Source organism: Cololabis saira, chromosome 1 (assembly GCF_033807715.1).
Source record: "Cololabis saira isolate AMF1-May2022 chromosome 1, fColSai1.1, whole genome shotgun sequence".
Lineage (NCBI taxonomy): Eukaryota > Metazoa > Chordata > Actinopteri > Beloniformes > Belonidae > Cololabis > Cololabis saira.
In genome coordinates this window covers 6,452,189-6,471,638 of record NC_084587.1, presented here as the reverse complement: position 1 = coordinate 6,471,638, position 19,450 = coordinate 6,452,189, and the positions used below count along the sequence as shown (strand labels likewise).

The window sequence follows — 19,450 nt, the reverse complement described above, 5'->3', positions numbered from 1 at the left end:
TGAACTTATCAATATGACTCTGTCCTTCACAGGATAAGTAACATGGATCACTGCAAAAACTCACAATCTTAACAAGAATATTTGTCTTATTTCTAGTTAAAATGTCTCATTTTAGTAAAAAAAAATGTCATTACACTTAAAACAAGACATCACTGGAAAAAACAACAATTTTCACCTGTTTCAAGTAGATTTTCACTTAAAATAAGTAGAAAAATCTGCCAGTGGAACAAGATTTTTTTTGCTTGTAATAAGAAGATAAATCTTGTCCCACTGGCAGATTGTTCTACTTATTTCAAGTGAAAATTTACTTGAAACAGGTGAAAATTGTCAAATAAGTTATTTTTCTGGTGTTATTTTTCTGGCGATGACTCTAAATGTTGAAATAGCAGTAAAACCACATTCATTGATGAAATGACATAAGGGATGGAAAGGGGGGATGGCAGTTTTACAGGGGGGATGATTTGGACCGTTTTTATTTCAGGGGGGATGATTTGGACCGTTTTTATTTCAGGGGGGGATGCCATCCTCCCTCATCCCTCCTCAACTCCAGTACTGATTATATTAATGGTTAATACCATGCTGGTAAGAAGTGTTGTTAAGATGTGTTAATTGTTAAATAAAATATCCCCTTACTGATCTGTGATCCGGGACTTCATTCATCATGATTCTGGGGGGCCCCATGGTCTCTCCTGCCCAGTGCCCCCAGGGGATCTAGAAACACCCCTGGTTCTATGGCATTTAAGTTCTCGGGTCAGATTCGTCCTCCTGCTTCCATCTAGTGTGCAACGATTTCCATCACACCTGCAGAACTCCACACTTTTGCAGGAAAGATAACACTTACCGTTTCACACTTTTCATTTGTTCTGAACATGTGAATCCCGTGAGAGATGATATTATCCATAAAACCCAGCACAGGTAGAAAATAAAAAGAAGCAAAATTAATGAACTGACAAGGAAGATGTTAGAAATCCAGAGACACTATTTTTAGTTTCTGTATAAAACTGTTTAATGAACCACTTTATGTACATATCAAATCTACAAAATATGCACAATGTTAAAATACTATCAGTGATTTCCCCTCACGCAGTTTGGTATCGTAGCCCTTGTTTTCTACAATCCCAGACCATAATTAAGCATTAATTAAATAGGGTACATACAGGATATAGATAACACATCACAACGAGGATCGACCCAACACAACACAACAAACCGGTATCACCACAGGAGGTTAGAAGGAAATAAAAGCAACAACTGCATGTTAAACTATTATCTGTATTTAATGATATTGTAACGTTTGTGCTAAGCAGTCGTCCTTGTAACATGAGGTTAAAACACAGTCTGAGAGCTTTGGCTCGGGGCTAGCCCGCTTTAAGTTACCACACAATTAGTTAACAACAATAAATTCCCCAAATCAGAAAAAAAGATGAAAATGAAAATAAGGGTTGATAATCACATGAACTTTGGCTTCTTATCAAACAGTATGAATCCAGAATATTTAAGCTTTTTAGTGGATTTCCTCTCGCCCTCAATATGTTCCTATAAAAGTCGGTACACGCCCCCTACTGTTCAATATGAGGAATTACAGTTCTTTAAGAATAGGTCAGATTGATGCTAATAATGCTAATGTTGCTATCGTCAACCAGAGTGTTAATAGTTTTGAACTTTTTTATAGTTTTTATTTTTATTTCATCTTTCAGTTTGTTTTATTATTTCAGTTTAGTTTTCGTTAGTTTGACAAGTGCGCCCGTAGTTTTAGTCTCAGTTTTGAAAAGTCCAATAGTTTTAGTTTTTAAGGGACTTAATTTAAAGATATGAAAGAAACATACAAACAATGCTTTATGATAAAAATATTCTACTATTTTTTTCTTAGAGTAAATAGAAAAATAAAGTGCCAAATGTAAAAAAACAAGAAACAAAAATTAAAACAAAGTTAATTTCAGCTTTTCTTTATGTCGTCTTATAAAAACCTTTAGTTTTCATTTTTCCAGTTAACAGGACTAGTTTTTCACTGTTAGAAAAAGTTATTATAACTAACAGCAGACTCTTGTAGTGAATACAATTTCAAGACATGATCAAAAAACATAACTTTTATTTGTGCTACACTAGTTAGCACTGGATGCTAGCACCGTGGTTGCTCTGAAAACCACTGCACGAATAAACACCTTAAACACTCCAGAAGGAACAGGTTTGCAGCTACATCTGAGATTAAGGAGGTTCCCATAGGAAGGAATGGACTAACAGAAACGGGTTATTAAAGTGTAAAGTACTTTAACGGGCTTTAATAAGGTCACTGATGTTGTAATCCCATCCCAGATGCTTCCTGATTTACAAAGGTCTTTTTTTTTGGACAGTAAATTCTCACGTTGCATCCTTAAATCTATCTCTGTTTAATTTTCTGATTCTTTTTGTTGGACAAGAATATTTAGCTTCTTTAAATACCTGACATGTTGTGACTGATGGAGGCGAAAGGGATCGACAAGACATGTCAGGTATTTAAAAAAATTAAATATTGTTGTCTGACAAAAAGAATCAGCAAATTGGACAAAATTAAATGTATTAAATGATTAATCTATCTCTGTATTATCGTGCTTCACCAGATCATGTGATCCAGTACCCAGAGTTCCAGTTCAGGCTTGTGCAACTGCCCTTAAAGGCCTGTCACGCCGTGATGACTGAGCCAGTTTGTACTTATTTTGCTGAATACGCCAGCTTACGTCAACACGGTTATGGGCATAAGTCGTAGTATGGTGAGGTCAGTATAAAATATTGTGCATTAAGAAACATTTTTTTGACATATGCCTGTGCACGGCTCATTAATTGCCATAGTTGTGCGATTGTTGGCGTCGGGTAGAAGAGTTGACCGGGAAGGTGTCCAGGTTTTCTTTACCGGCTGCAGATTTGGAAACACGTCCGCTGCTCATCCCCGGAGCAAAGTGCGGCTACGCTGGGCTGCAGTTCCGCCGTTTGGCCCGTACGACCAGCCAACGGTGGAACGATGCCAGAGAGGCTTTAGATCCTGCATCACCTCCACCAGAGGGTGAGTATGAGGCCCCGTTTACACGGAGCAAAAACGATGGTGTTTTCATGCGTTTTGGCCGTTCGTTCGAAAACGAAGCTCAAAGTCACCAAAAACGATCATTTCTGAAAACTCCGGCCAAAGTGGAGATTTGCAAAAACTCCGTCTTCACGTTTGCTTGTAAACAGAGGGAAACGGTCATTTAGGCTTCAGGACGTCACATTATGCGACAGAAACGTCACCAGCGTCATGAATGCGACCTGTGTTTACAATTTGTTTGGCCACCGTCAATATAAAGTTTTATATTCTAAAGTCACACTTAAAAGTAACTCCACTTCTCTGTCACTCCAAACGAAAGACTCTGGTTCATCTTGGAAGTAACTGGAAGTTACTCGTGTCATTTGTTGGTGTTTTTTTCCAGGATTCTGATTGGCTAGCATGACTTTATCTTCTCGTTACACTGCCCCCTGTAGGTTTGGATGCTCATAGCACCTTAACAGATATTTATGTGGGTTAATGTAAATGATGGTATTTTTCAAAACGTAGAATGGGAAATATCAGTTTTTCGTAAATACCCGGCTATGTGTAAACGTGGCCTGAGGGTGATGACGGTGACTCCTCGCCAGGAGACGTCTTGGTTCTCTGATGTTTTTGGCGTTGAGGGTGATATTGATGTCTTGTGTGGCTTTGATTTTAGCATTTATTTAGACTACGAAAGGTGTATTTTACACTATTGTTGCATATAATTAGTGAACACCGGCAACACGTGAAACATTCATTGGTATAAGTAATCTATAACGTCTTATGAATGTTGCAAATACGTTATGAACACGCCCAAATAAAAAAAAAAACAACACATCGATGGTTCAGCTCCCCAGCGCTTCAGAGCAATATTAAGCTAGGATATGCTGCTAAAGTTGAAGATGTGACCTGGTCTGAAGGTAGTGAACTTCCTCCAGATTCCTTGAAATGTTTAATACTGTAAAATGAGAACTTTTTAAAACCTTTCCAATCTGTCTTCAAACTACTTTCTCAGACATTAGTTGAGAAAGCGGAGATCCGCTACTCGCCTTTGCTCAAAGTCTGCATACTAGACTACTAGTGCATACTGGTTTTCCCAAAGATACATACTGTATACTACACTTCTAAGTGAAGAATGCAGTTTTAAATTCCTTGAATATCCTGAGTTCATACTGTTTGCAAAGAAATAAAAGTCAAATTAAATGTAAGAATCAATGCATTTTATTTCCCCACTTTGCATTTTCAACACCGTTTTAACGTTTCTGTTATCTGGGGTTGTAAATTGTGACGAAACCTTCGCTGACTTGTGTCCTGAACCGGGTCCGACAGCTCGGGCCCGGATGCGGTCGGTCTGTGCTCTTCTAACTCCGCAGGTAAACGTGGTCGGTGGTCCAACGCCACTCCAGAATGCACGCGTTTGCATCTTTGTTTAGTTTTAAATTCGTATTGAGCTTTTGCAACAATCGCTGGAAATGGCAAGCAATAATTTAAAAAGAAGAAAAAAAAGAAAACACGTAACTGCATTTGTTTCCATCGAGCAGAGAGTCTCTCGAGAACAGTTTCCTGTTACCATGACAACCCAAACGCTCGTTCGAGCCCAAGCTTCACATCTGGTTCGGCCGGCAACGTTTTGGCATCGAAAGCTTAAGTCTGAATATCAACTTCTGCTCGTTTCTCAGCTTTTACGCACGACAGATAGTCCCGAATCCGTCCCGGCGTTGCAGTAACACTCCGCCGACAATGGACAACGATCGGTGGAAGGGTCTCCGTCGACCGACAAACCGCCGTGTGATCGTTTTCATTCACCTACGGACAAACGTAGATAAAACCCGCCCCGTTGACGAGAAGCGAGTGTGCAAAAATACTTTGAGAAGGCTGATGTCTCCGTGGGAAGGCACCGTTGGACTGAGGTGAAGTAGGCAAAAGGAGTTCAAGCAAAGCCGTCGCGTTAGATCCGTGGCGGTAAAGAGCAGCTGCAGCTTTAGCCTCGGCGGTTAGAATAAAAGAGGATGGTGGCTTATGCGTCGGGGAGGAAGGAAGGATCCGAGCGCCGTCGGCCCCCGGAGAGGAGACTCACGGCGCCGGCGGGATCCGCACGTCCAGCAGGCCGTAGGCGAAAACGTTCCAGAAGACGGCGCAGAGCACGAACAGCGTGTAGACGCAGAAGAAGATCCAGAACAGGGACTGCTCCTGCAGCCGCTGCTCGTAGTTCTGCAGCACCACCACGCCCAGCGTCAGCCCCACCGCCACGCCCCCCAGGTGGGCCACGAAGCTGGGGTTGGGGCAGGGGGGGAAGGCCGGGGGGTAGAACCGCAGCCACACGGCCCGGCCGAACTCCACGCTCACTGGAACGACAAAGATAAAGAGGCACGTCAGCAGAATAAAACATGTTTAACCCTTGTGCTGTCTTTGGGTCAAAATGACCCAATTCTTCTATCCTTCTTTCCTCCTGCCATGCTCTCTCCTTCCTTCTTCCTTTCCTCTTTTCCTCCTTTTTTACCCTCCTTTACTCCCTTTTCTTCCTACCTCACTTTCGTCATTCGTTCCTTTATTACCTTCTTTGCTTTTCCTTCTTTCCTTCTTTCCTTATTTTCTCCATTCCTTCCTTGTTCCCTCCCTTCTTTCTTTCCTTTTCTCCATTCCTTCAATCTTTTCTCCCTTCCTTACTCCCTTTTCTACTTCCTTCCATCTTTTCTCCCTTCCTTACTCCCTTTCCTACTTTCCTACTTCCTACTTTCTTCCTTCTTTCCTTCCTTCCATCTTTTCTCCCTTCTTTCCTCCCTTCCATCTTTTCTCCCTTCCTTACTCCCTTTCCTACTTCCTTCCTTTCTCCCTTCCTTCAATCTTTTCTCCCTTCCTTACTCCCTTTCCTACTTTCCTACTTCCTACTTTCTTCCTTCTTTCCTCCCTTCCATCTTTTCTCCCTTCTTTCCTCCCTTCCATCTTTTCTCCTTTCCTTACTCACTTTCCTACTTCCTTCCTTACTCCCTTTCCTACTTTCCTACTTCCTACTTTCTTCCTTCTTTCCTCCCTTCCATCTTTTCTCCTTTCCTTACTCCCTTTTCTACTTCCTTCCATCTTTTCTCCCTTCCTTACTCCCTTTCCTACTTTCCTACTTCCTACTTTCTTCCTTCTTTCCTTCCTTCCATCTTTTCTCCCTTCTTTCCTCCCTTCCATCTTTTCTCCCTTCCTTACTCCCTTTCCTACTTCCTTCCTTTCTCCCTTCCTTCAATCTTTTCTCCCTTCCTTACTCCCTTTCCTACTTTCCTACTTCCTACTTTCTTCCTTCTTTCCTCCCTTCCATCTTTTCTCCCTTCTTTCCTCCCTTCCATCTTTTCTCCTTTCCTTACTCACTTTCCTACTTCCTTCCTTACTCCCTTTCCTACTTTCCTACTTCCTACTTTCTTCCTTCTTTCCTCCCTTCCATCTTTTCTCCTTTCCTTACTCCCTTTTCTACTTCCTTCCACCTTTTTCTCCTTTCCTTACTCCCTTTCCTACTTCCTTCCTTTCTCCCTTCCTTCAATCTTTTCTCCCTTCCTTACTCCCTTTCCCACTTCCTTCCTTCTTTCCTTCTCTCCTCCTTTCTTCCTGACTTCCTCCTTTCCTTCCTTCATTCCTTCTTTTCTCCCTTCACCCTCCCTTCACCAAAGACAGCACAAGGGTTTAGTTCTTATCAGGTCTGAAAGTGAGACTAGAGGCCGAGACTCGAGTCTGACTCAACCCGGACACACGAGTGACCTGAACTTTGACTAGTGTTGTTTCTGTCAGCCTGTTTCAATTCTAGTTTTAGTCTAGTCTTTGGGTCAAGCTATCATTTTAGCTTTTATTAGTTTTATTCACGTCCATTCTCCTTTTAGTCGTGTCAAGTTTCAGTCGACTAAAAGTCTGAGCATTTTAGTCTTATTTTAGTCAGAATTTTAGTCTAGTTTTAGCCAAACCCATTTTACAATTCAAACAAGGTTATCTTATTATTATATTATTGTTACCTTATAAACTCAAGAATACATCCATTCATGGCTCACGTCACTCCACAAGTACAGTTTAAAAGTGCAATAACCTTTTCTCTCTAAATGCATCACTGGTATTTTTGTCTCTTTGCACATGTTTATATTATTCGTTTTCCGGGTTTAGTACTTCTTTTGTATATTGCTCTTTTTTTATATTGCTCTTTTTAATTAATTAGCTATTTATTGGGTATTTTCTTATGATATACTTTTTTATATCTTTTCGTACTTTCGTGTATATTTTGTAATAATTGTCGAGCGTGTGTATGTTTGCTGCTGCACAAGTGAATTTCCCCTCTCGGGGATCAATGAAGTTTATTCTATTCCATTCCAGATACAGAAGACTCTAATTTGAGTTTACAACATATTTATTTTTCTGCATTTCTCCCCGTCTTTTTCTTTTCCAACGACACATTGGGTTTTTCTTTTCCACGTCTATGTAGGAAAGTGGATCCAAAGATGGATCTTCTTCTTCTCCAGCCCCAGAGCAGATCCCTGCGTTTCTCTATGTAACTTTGTTTTTAATGTACGTTAACTAGAGCTCTGCGTTAACGGCATCAGCCTCTAACTCTGCAGCGGCATCTTCTCAAATCAAATCAAATCAAACTTTATTTATATAGCACTTTTCCTACAAATAATGAAACACAAAGTGCTTAACAGAAAAAAAAAACAAGAAAAACAAATAAACATAAAACTTATTAATGCCCCCCCCCCCCCCTCCCCTCCCCCCCCCCTCCCCGCAGACAAAAGCACACTACAATTCACGTAAATTACACACACAGACACGCACGCAGACACATGGTGTAGACATGGCTAGGCACAGAGGATCCAGGTGAGGAAACGGTAACAGGGAGCTGTCCACGCCAGGAGGTCTCATAGCCCGCAGCTACAAGGGGGGGGGGCCCTCAGAGACCAGGGGGTCGTCCTGGGGGTGGTTCTGGCCCGGACGGATAGAGGAGTCCACACCACAGCGGTGAAGCCGTGGTGCAGAGCTCCACAACCATCCAGGCCAGAACCACCCCTAGGACGACCCCCTGCAGGCCAGAGTCACTCCCAGCATGGAGGCTCCCCATGAGGAAACACTGGAGATAAAAGCTACAAGAAAACAGGATAAAATACACTAAAGGAGTTTATAAAAAACATAAAACATACAAACATAAAATCCTAAAAGTATGTCTAGAAAGTAAGACATTAAAAACTAAAATAATAAAACAGTAAAATGTATAAAATAGACCATAAATAACAACTAAAATATTTAGATAAAACATTGAGATTAAACAAAAATAAAATACGATAAGAAAGGATAAACTAAATATAAAACAGAGCAGTAAGATTCAATAAAAATAAGGGTGAGCATAAGAAATGTATAAGAGTTAAATGAGTCAGTTAAAAGCCTGATTAAAGAGATGGGTCTTGAGCCTCTTTTTAAAAACATCAACAGTCTCTGCGGCCCTGAGGTTCTCCGGGAGGCTGTTCCACAATCGGGGACCATAAAAACTGATGTGCTCAGTTTGTGTGTAATGTGCTCCCGCCCTCTGGTCCTCGTCAGCACGCGTGCGGCTGAATTCTGTAATAATTGTAGATTGTACATGTTCTTTTTGGGAAGACCAGAGAGCAGGGCGTTACAATAATCTAAACGACATGAGATAAAAGCATGCATTAGCACCTCCGTGCTGGCCTGAGAGAGAAACGGGCGGACTCTGGCTATGTTCTTAAGATGGTAAAAACCGATCTTTGTTATGTTTTTAATATGTGGAATAAAAGTGAGCTCAGAGTCAAAAATCACGCCCAGATTTTTAACTGATTTTGAGGGTTTAAAATCCTGTAACTTTGGTAAAAGTTTCTCTCTCTGGCCTTCGGGACCGATGAGTAAAATCTCTGTCTTGCCCTGGTTGAGCTGTAGGAAGTTTGCTGCCATCCATGACTTGATGTCTAAAATACAGTTAAAAAGGGCATCAATTGGCCCTGTGTCATCAGATGGATCTGTCATTCTGGATCTGATTCCCCGCTGCAGCGACTGGGATTGAGGACTAACGTCACCCAGCAGAACTAAACCAGAGAAACTACTGAAAACATGGACATTAAACCAGAGAAAACTACTGAAAACATGGACATTAAACCAGAGAAACTACTGAAAACATGGACATTAAACCAGAGAAAACTACTGAAAACATGGACATTAAACCAGAGAAACTACTGAAAACATGGACATTAAACCAGAGAAACTACTGAAAACATGGACATTAAACCAGAGAAACTACTGAAAACATGGACATTAAACCAGAGAAACTACTGAAAACATGGACATTAAACCAGAGAAACTACTGAAAACATGGACATTAAGGATCTTTGGTAGAACATTTCGTCTCGTTTTGGTCAAAGAAAATGAAGACACATTTTAGCAGAGTTCTTATTTTGTAATCTACATTTTAGTCTGGTTTTTATTCGTCTACGATATTGCATTATATATTTAATTATCGTTATCGTCACATGACCAGCATTTTTATTGCGTCTCGTCTCGTCTCCCTCAGGTGATAAAGGTTCGTTGACAATGATATTTAGTCATAATTTTCATTGACTAAAACAACTTTAGCTTTGACACACATTTGATATTTCTCTTTTTTTCCCCCGATCTGTCTTTTGAGAAGTCATCCCCGTCCCTATCTGTATCCCTGATCATCCGTATCCCCCGGCAACAGACTCCAGTGCAGCAGCTGCAGCTACAGACACAAGCATAACATCCGAGCTGCCAACTTCATGCAACACTTCAAAACCCATGCAGGCACTTCAGTTTGAACGTTCCTGCTTTCTTTGCAAAGGTAGGTTCATTTGTTTAGACTGGAATTTGCTGTAAAAAAAAAGCCCCAAAAATTGATAATTAATTTACAAACTTGATCACAATTCAAACGGAGTTCTGTTTTTACAGAAAAACAGAAGCAGTTGGCTGACTTAATCCTCTGCTGAGACCATCTGCTGCTGGATATCGTACAAGAAATGTTGATCCCGGACAGCAAAGAAACGTCCGACCAAGAGTCGGCCGCATCTGCAGCTTCCTGTGGCCACAAATCCACCAGATGAGACCCCATCCCTCCTTTTCTTTGGGCCCTTCGCCCTCGCAACTCTTACCGTAACCTATGCCAGAGCAAATTAAATTCACTCAAGTGGCAAAAATCCTAGTTTTGGGAAGTTTGACCCACTTCAGGAATTCTGGGACACGTCTGGTCCAGACGGCGGTCGCCAGCGCTGTCGCTGAGGCCAAATTAGGGCCAAACATGTCCCGCTAGGGACGTTTTACTGTTGACGACCCAACAGCGTTTTTTTGTTTTTTTTAGGTTTTGTTGGTTTTTTTTTTCATAAATTTTTCTTCTTTTTCATTCGAGTTACTTTTTGCTGAAGCAGGCGAAGTGTTAATTCTAGTGTTCCTGCCCCACATCAGATGATACGCAGGAGGTAATAAGAGGTAATTAAAGCTGCAAGAAGCGATGAACGGGCCCTGGCACTCATGGCCACCGCCCCCATAAGCATATCAGAAATGACACCACCCACGACTCTCTATGTCAAACCATTCAAAAGTTATAGTCATTAAATAGGGACAACCAATCAGAAGAAGGGGCGGGGATAATTTTCACCAATTATGGTCAAGGACTCATTACAGAGTCCCATGACACCACCCACGACTCTTTATGTCAAACCATTCAAAAGTTATGGCAGAGAAAAGTATTCTAGGGGGCGCTGTTGAGCCGTTAGGCCACGCCCATTAATGCAAACCATGAAATATCAAATGTATCGCCAAGTCTGGCTTGCATGCAAAATTTGGTAACGTTTGGGGAACTATCAAATATGGACCAATCAGATGTAGGGGGGTGCTTTTTGGCGTTTAGCGTCGCCACGGTAACACTTTTGAAAGAGAAAAGTAATGCGCGTAGTCACAGGATGGAGACGCACATTTTGATGTATAACACACCTTACTAACACACGTTACGGTTGGGGCCGTATTAATTGCCGAAGGAATGGCATAAATTTCGCCAAATTGACACGATTAATTCAAAATGGCCGACTTCCTGTTTGGTTTCGGCCATGTCGCCAAGAGACTTTTCTTTAAGTTGCGACATGATACAGGAGTGTACCGATTTTCGTTCATGTACGTCAAACCGTTTTATGGGGCTTGAGGCACAAAGTTTTTTCTGTCTGAACCAATTAGATGAAGGGTAGGCGCGCTTTTTGGCATCTAGTGTCGCCACGGTAACACTTTTGAAAGAGAAAAGTAATGCGCGTAGTCACAGGATGGAGATTCACATTTTGATGTATAACACACCTGGGTGCATGTTACGGTTCGGGCCGTATTAACTGCCGAAGGAATGCCATAAATTGCGCCAAAATTACACAATTAATTCAAAATGGTTTCGGCCATGGCGCCAAGAGACTTTTCTTTAAGTTGTGCCATGATACAGGTGTGTACCGATTTTCGTGCATGTACGTCAAACCGTATTGTGGGACTTGAGGAACAAAAGTTTTCTAGGGGGCGCTGTTGAGCCATTAGGCCACGCCCATTAATGCAAACCATTAAATATCACATTTTTCGCCAGGCCTGACTTGCGTGCAAAATTTGGTGACTTTTTGGGCACGTTTAGGGGGAAAAAAGGCCCTCATTTTGTCGGAAGAAAGAAAAAAGAAAGAAAAAGAAAGAAAAAAAAAATTCCTAGATACGTTCCAGATACAATAGGGCCTTCGCACTGTAAGTGCTCGGGCCCTAATAAGCGTATCAACAATACATAAAATATCACTCTGTATAATTATTTACTAAACAAGCCAAAATGCAGAGGCAGAGAGTTAAAACCGTAATAGTTGGTGTTTCAGTGAGGCCACCACCTGAATAACAATAAAGAAAGAGATGTGGGTTGTATAATTGACCTTTTAATGGGTCTTTACAGTTTAAAATCTACATTTTCTGAAGCTGCAAAGTCGTAAAATCTACAAACTTTGTTCCAGCATGACATTTTGTGCGATTAAAAATAACAACTTGAAGGAGGTTGAACTTACTGCAAACCAGAGCCATGGCCATCCGGAACAGCTTGAACTGGCACTTCATCCCCGACCAGTTCTGCAGAAACAGAAAGAGAAAGAGAGGACTGAAAAGGACGAGGAAACGGTTCTGATCATGAGAAGTCAGTAAATGACATACGACGGTGCCCTTTGTCTGGGCCCAGATCAATCCTGGAGACCCTGGAGACCCCCGACCCCTGACGTGGTCTCACTGCGTTTGATAATGTGATTTCAGCAGGAAGGAGGAGGACAGAACTCCTCCACCCCGACCTCGGCGACGCCGCTACATAATTAGCAGCCGGTATCATCAGACGGGCTCGGCTTGAGTGGCAGCAGCAGCGTTTCATGACCCGCCGAGGCGGGTGACGGGGTGGAAGGGTGACAGGGTCACACCCAACAGAGACGGCACCGACGTCAAAGGACGGCATCAGTGATACCGATGAGACGGGACTTTATTCACACATTTTCCTGATTTTTGAAGGACAGGATGAGGGAATAATAGTATCTGCAGACGGAGAAGCACCCGCGGGACCTTGAGCGGGCTGCTTTGTTGGTGAGGCGATGCTGATGGATGTCAGAAGACACCAACATACGCACACATAAAGAGTGTGTTAGAGTCAGTAGTCATAGTTGCAGCTATAGAACAAGACTATAATAGTTAGTCTCAAACATAGCTTCGCGGTAGATATGCTGCTATAGGCCTATGCTGCAGGGGGGACATGATCCACTGGGCGGTGCCTCTCACCCTTCTTCTCCTCTCCCTTTCCCTTCTTCTCCTCTCCATTCCATTTTTATTTATTATAAGTATCTCATAGCCATCATTTTTGTCCATCGCTCCTGTAGTTTCTTTTGCTGGCCCCCCTTTTTTTCTCTTTTGTGCATGTTTGCAGGCTGGAGTTTCGGGAGCTGCGTTCTGGCCTGCGGTCTCTGGAAAGCGTCTAGAGCAGGGGTCTCAAATGTGCAGCCCAAGAGAGATTTTCATGCGGCCCGCGAGAAGTTTCCAACGCAAAAAAAACGAAATGTTAATTTACTAAAAAGGAAGGCATAAATAATTGCCATGAATCGCAGCATATCCGATAATATATTGCTTCTACAAATCCATTGTTATTCCACAAAGAGAGCAGTTTTTTGACATTTTTTTTGTTTTCTAGAATGCATTTGCCGATTTTATTTCTTTGTAGACGGTCGTTTATTTTTATTAAAGTAAAACAGTTAAAAGAGAAGTGCTGACTTTTTCTGCACACTGGCGTAAATATCCGCACCAATTTTTAAAAATAAATACACTTAATTGTACTGGAAAAATCTCTAAATCACAAAGAAACACTCTCGGATGTAATAAGAAAGATTTAGATTTTTAATTAAATTTCCTATAAAAAAAAAACCATTCTTGTTTCTGTTTATCTTTGTAAAATGATATTAAAAGTATCTTACATAATTTGAAAAAAAAATTGAGAAATTTCAAGAAAAGATCCTGAAGAAATATATTTTACATAATTAGAGTGTAAACGAAGTGGATATTTCCTTTAAAATTAACTAAACTGATATTGGATTAGATAACAACAGTAAAAAAAAAGAATTAGAAAAAAAGATTTTCGCACCGTTTTTGTTATTTTGAGCGTGCTCAAGAAAAAAATTGGTCAAATCCGGCCCGCCAAGCAAAATGAGTTTGACACCCCTGCTCTAGAGACAACATCTGTTGTATTAGACTCTATACAAATACAATTGAATTGAATTGAATTGAATTAAATTAAAGGTACCGACCCAAAAAATCAGAGCAGCACAGAGGATTAAGAAAAAGATTATTTAATATTCATTTGCAAAAAAATCCCAAAACATAAAGGACCTTTTGGACAACAAAATCAAACTTTAACAAAACCAACCACAGCAAACTGAAACACAAACTGACCCACCTTAACTGACACATGAGCGAGACAACCGAACTCCCTAAATAAAGGGAAAAAAAACACTAAACAACCAAAATAGGAAACCTAAACCGTCCTCTACAAATATAGTGGATTGGTCCAATTAAGGCCCCTTTGAACAGATTTGTAGCAGCTGGGACAGACCTGGCAACCCGCCCTTCACCCCAGTCTCTCCAGAACTGGCAACTCAAAGAAAGATGTAATACTTAAATAATAATAACCAAATCAACAAGGGGACAAAATAAATTAGTCAATCAGTTAACTATTGCCGAAACGTGTTCATAAAAAAAAAGAAATATACAAAATAATTAAGTGTATACCTAAAGTGTTTGGGAATTTAATGAAAAACAAAAAAAATGTAACCAGACTTTGTTTGGTGTGTGGAAGCTTATGCAGCCATCACAGTACCAGTCCTCCTTAAATACAACCACAACTTCCTTCACCGTGCCATTATTTGCTTAATAAAAACCCTGGAGACAGAGTATGTGTTCAATATTCAGTACTCCCATGAGTCAACAGCCTGTGTCAGTCCACTTTTAGCAGCAATAACTTCAAGCTGCCATCGTCTGGACAGTTTTATCAGTCTCTTAAATGTTATGGGTTGTGGGTATTTGCTTATGCAAAGCTCTGTTAAGGTTCCATCAAACCCTCTCCGCTTGGTTGAGGTCTGGACCACAGCTCCCGCTCGACTTTGCCATTTAACTCAACTCCTTTCAAGCACCTGCAGAGAACTGATTTAGCTAAACAAAAGTAAGTCACACTCGATGGTTCCCAGCTCCCCAGCGATGGGTAACTTTTTGGTTTCCCTGGTTGCAGAAAATTGAAAAATTGGGGGAATGGCGAGTTGGAGTTGCAGCTACAGGACTTGTATGTCCTGCACGTTTTAGTTGTCATTTTTTTTTATGTATATTGCTTTGAATCGGCTTCTTCCAGTTCTTCTGGGTCAAAGGTGAGGCCGGGAACCGGGCCGGGGCAGTCCCACTGAATCTTTACGTGAAGGGATTAGCTGCATTATGTGGGTGCGATAAGCTTAATTTATGCTCCATTTTCATCAAACTTTTTCATCACTCCACAAACCTTCTTTTATTTATTATTTATTTATTTTATTTAAAAAGGGACAATGCACATTAATCAACATTTCCATTTAAGTATGGATGTAAATGTCAGAATTGTTCGGGTTTGTATAGTTGTAAAGTCTCACATCCACCAGGGGGCAGTGACGAGTTCAACTCCGGATGTTTCATCTGAGCTAATTCTGAGTCAGAAGAAACAAAAACAGCGGCGAGAACGGACCACTGAACAAAATTCGATAGATGAACGCAGACGTCATTATTTTTTTTTTTGTGATCAAATTTTTATTAAGAATCTCATGGTAACAAGATGATCATAGTACTGTCATAAATGGCATAGAGCAGGGGTCGGCAACCCGCGGCTCAAGAGCCGCATTCGGCTCTTTAGCGCCGCCCTAGTGGCTCCTGGAGCTTTTTCAAAAATGTTTAACCTTTTTTTTCCCTTTTTCTTTTCTTTTTTTTTTTCTTTTTTTCTCTTTTTTTCCTTTTTTCTCTTTTTTTCTTCTTTTCTTTTCTTCTTTTTTTCCTTCTTTTCTCTATTTTTCTTCCTTTTTAATCTCGACATTTCAACTTTTTTCTCGACATTTCCACTTTTTTCTCGAAGTGCATAATGAAATTTTTTTTCCCCCAATTATAACTAATATAGAAACATGCAGCATGTGTTGCCTTCATTCTAAGGCTGATACAAGACATTTCATTTTTTGCGGCTCCAGACATATTTGTTTTTTGTGTTTTTGGTCTAAGACAGCTCTTTCAACATTTTGGGTTGCCGACCTCTGGCATAGAGAATGGAAGCAGTACGGTCAGAGATTCTCTCCAATACTCAATACTGCCCCCAACAGTTCTCGTGGTTCTGCTCCATATCCGTCTCGGGGGTACAATCTGAATAAGGTCACCATTTTTTTTATAAAAAAAGTAATGGCATGTGTTGTAATTTCCTCACACGAAGATCCACAGCCTTGAGCCAAACACACTTTAGCTCGTGACTGCACCGTACATGGATACGCAAATGCAAACTCACCATCACGACGTTGGCCAGATGTGCGGACACCAGGGCGTAAACTCCGCCAGACGACCCGACCACGGGAGCCGTCATATCCGTGACGGACACGGCCAGAGACCCTGCAGTGATCAGAGGAGGCCAAAGGTCAAAGGTCACAGATGTACAGGAACCAGACGTTACAAAAGTGATTAAAATAAAAAAGCGCTTTTAAGGAAAACACATTCATACCATTTACGTGTACCTCAGTCTAAGTTATCTGCTCTTACAAGCAGAAAGATTTTTCTTGTCCCCTTAGAAGGTCATAATAGCTGTGACTAACTGGCCAATTTAGAGAACTGCAATTATACTGCAATATATATATATATATATATATATATATATATAGAATAAACCCATTTCAAATGGCCCGTTGCAGCTCTGCCAGCCATCTGAATGCGGCAGGATTACAGCCTGACCTTACTGATTATCTGCCGGGACACGCTGTGATTCTGTGCAGAGAACGACTTCACACCTGCTGGAAGCAGAATTGCTTTCTTTAGCTCTGCGGTACCAATTCATCTCCTGCACAAAAGATGCAATCAGGCAGCGAGAAGTTTAAACATCGGAACATCCGAGGGGTCAGAGAGAGATTTAACTTTGCTCTTCCTGCAGTCTCTGTACCTGAAACTCAGTCACCAGGACTGAAGCGCCGTGTGTTCAAGAATTAAACAGCCTGCTATGTGCAAACACAGGTAATCCTCTTCTGTTGTGACGGAGGGAAACATATTAACCAGCTCTGATTGTTCATGAGAATATAATGTACAAGATGTGACTATTGGATGCCAATGGACATCGTATCGTATTATTAAAAATTCACATTTCCGCCATATATATATGTATGTATATATATATATATATGTATGTATTAGTGGTGGGGAAAAAAATCCATATTGCAATATATTATTGTGCTCTCTGTCGCAATAAATAATCGATAAACTGACGACAAATATCGATATTTTATTACAACACAATGGATTTACGCGGTTGTCACCGCACTATTGTTCATGCACTTTAATTTGTCCAGCTGTATAGTGTTTACATTTACAAGACTAGGAGGCAGTGAGGTACGATGCAAAATGAAGTTGTTTACTGACCTTTCAGTATTAGAAAAAAAGCAGTGCACTGTCCTGGTTTATATGAAACATGTTATTAATGTTCATGCACTTTAATTTGTCCAGCTGTCCAGTGTTTACATTTACCAGACAAGGAGGCAGTGAGGAAATATACAAATGCACTTTCTTTGTACTTTGTATGAAGTTTTGGCATTGAATAAATGCATAACTACCGATGTTTTCCTTTTTATGGGTATTTTTTCTTTTTCAGTCACATATATAGTGATATATAGTTGATGAAATTTCTTACAATATATCGAATATCGTAGATATCGTGTATCGTGGGCCACATATCGCCACAGTATTGAATCGTGAGTTACGTATCATCCCACCCCTAATATATATATATATATATATATATATATATATATATATATATGCACACACACACATACATCTATATACACTAGGGGTGTAACAATATATCGTGCCACGAAATTTCGCGATACAAAAACGTCACAATACGTGTCGTGGAGGTGACAAAGAGTATCTGATATTGGGTTATTAATATTAATCTATTGTGTTGACTAGTAACGGGCATCCGACCGCGACCACGGCTCGACCCGCGGACCAAAATCTTCCTCCGCTCAGAAGAAACTAGTCCCATTTTGTGGTCCCGTTTTGAGCTCTGAACCTTTACTTATTTAAGGCTGGTGTAGAGTTAAGCCTTACCTTATTAAATTAAACCTTTTTGGGGTGGTGAGTAGGATAAACACGGGGAAACTTCTGCTGAGTTCCAGTGTACTTTAATGTCCCTCAACAGCGTAGGATTTTAGAACATCAACACAGCACCTAGTGCCGTACTGTGGCGTATCACTCCGCCCAATCTAAAACAGACTAATCACTACAGATAAACTGACTAGTGTCATTATAGTCCCTGATTTACATCAGAATATAAAGAATATATTTATAAAATAATGAACCCTGAATTACCAAAATAAACTTCTTAACAAAAATAAATCTCCTCTTACATTTATAAGGTGAGCATGAATCAATCTTTTTTATGATGTAAAATTGTATGTATTTATTTACTTTTATTTATTTATTTATTTAATTTTAGTTGTTAAATTTGAAAGAAAAAAGTCAAATCATACATGAGAGAAACTATTCAGTTTGTGTCTAAATATTTGTACTTGTATGAAACTGAAGATGCATAATGCAAACCTGACATTTACTTTTAGTTCAGTTTGTGGAAAATGGTTGGCCTGGCTTTCTCTTTAAAACTTAAACAGTTATAAAGCATTACAAACTGTAACAATAGGGCAAATGTACAGTATTGTTTTGTATTTTGTGTCTTTCAAATAAAAGACATTTTTTTCCAGTCACATGTTCCTCATTCAAGGTTGTTAAAAAAATACTGCTATAATATCGTATCTTATCGTTATCGTGACCTCAATATCGTGTATCGTACCGTATCGTGAGATTAGTGTATCGTTACACCCCTAATATACACACACATAGCCTCCCCGCCCCCTCAGAATCCTGCATAGATAATGAGGTTAGAGAATGGGATGCTAAAGACATGGCTCAGAGGCTGAATTTCTAATTTATTTAGCAAAAACAATCAAACAAGCAATCAATCTAAACAGGTTTTTTCTTGCTTTAACATATATAAAGTGGTCTCCCCTCAGCCTGCCAACTCAGAGAAGGAGGAAAGAAACCAGATTCTGCAGTGTCTGTACAGCCGCCCGGACGAGCCGTCCAGTGTGATGTGGATCTACGAGCCAATAAGATTCTGCTCCCGTCGTTACGTAACGACGGGAGCGATATGTGAAACCACGCCCACAACTAACTCCGCCGGCCGGAGCTTCCGCCATTTTTTCGTAGCGGTGTATCGCGTCATTCAGGCAGCCAATCAACATAGAGCCTCATTATCATAGCCCCGCCCACTCAGAATCCTGCATAGATAATGAGGTTAGAGAATGGGAAGATAAAGACATGGTTTAGAGGCTGAATTTCTAATTTATTTAGCAAAAACAATCAAAAGCTTGTTTTTAAGACATTCAAGGCCTGTTTAAAATAGGTATTAGACGCCATAATAGGTCCCCTTTAAGTTGGTAGTTAATTTACCCAGGAGAATGCATTATCAATTTTATCACCGCTGATATATGTTATGTTAATCCTGTAGGAGGTATCAATAAGAGTATCGATAAATATCGCTACCAATAAGGAGTATTGGTATCGATACACATCCCTATTCAACACTATATTTTGATGCTT

General features: G+C 40.5%; 1 protein-coding gene across 4 annotated transcripts in view; it reads right to left on the bottom strand.

Moving 5' to 3' along the window:
* Window positions 1-995: 995 nt before the first annotated feature.
* The window catches only part of rhbdl3 (rhomboid, veinlet-like 3 (Drosophila)), a 180,189-nt gene continuing 161,734 nt past the window's right edge, over window positions 996-19,450 (bottom strand). For all 4 annotated transcript variants that reach the window (XM_061732531.1, XM_061732618.1, XM_061732705.1 and 1 more), the window contains 3 exons: window positions 16,098-16,198; window positions 12,082-12,142; window positions 996-5,382 (listed from right to left, as the gene is read on the bottom strand). In XM_061732531.1, coding sequence (XP_061588515.1) covers window positions 5,111-5,382; window positions 12,082-12,142; window positions 16,098-16,198 — 434 coding nt within the window. In that variant the 3' untranslated portion in view covers window positions 996-5,110. The remainder of the gene's footprint in view (window positions 5,383-12,081; window positions 12,143-16,097; window positions 16,199-19,450) is intronic.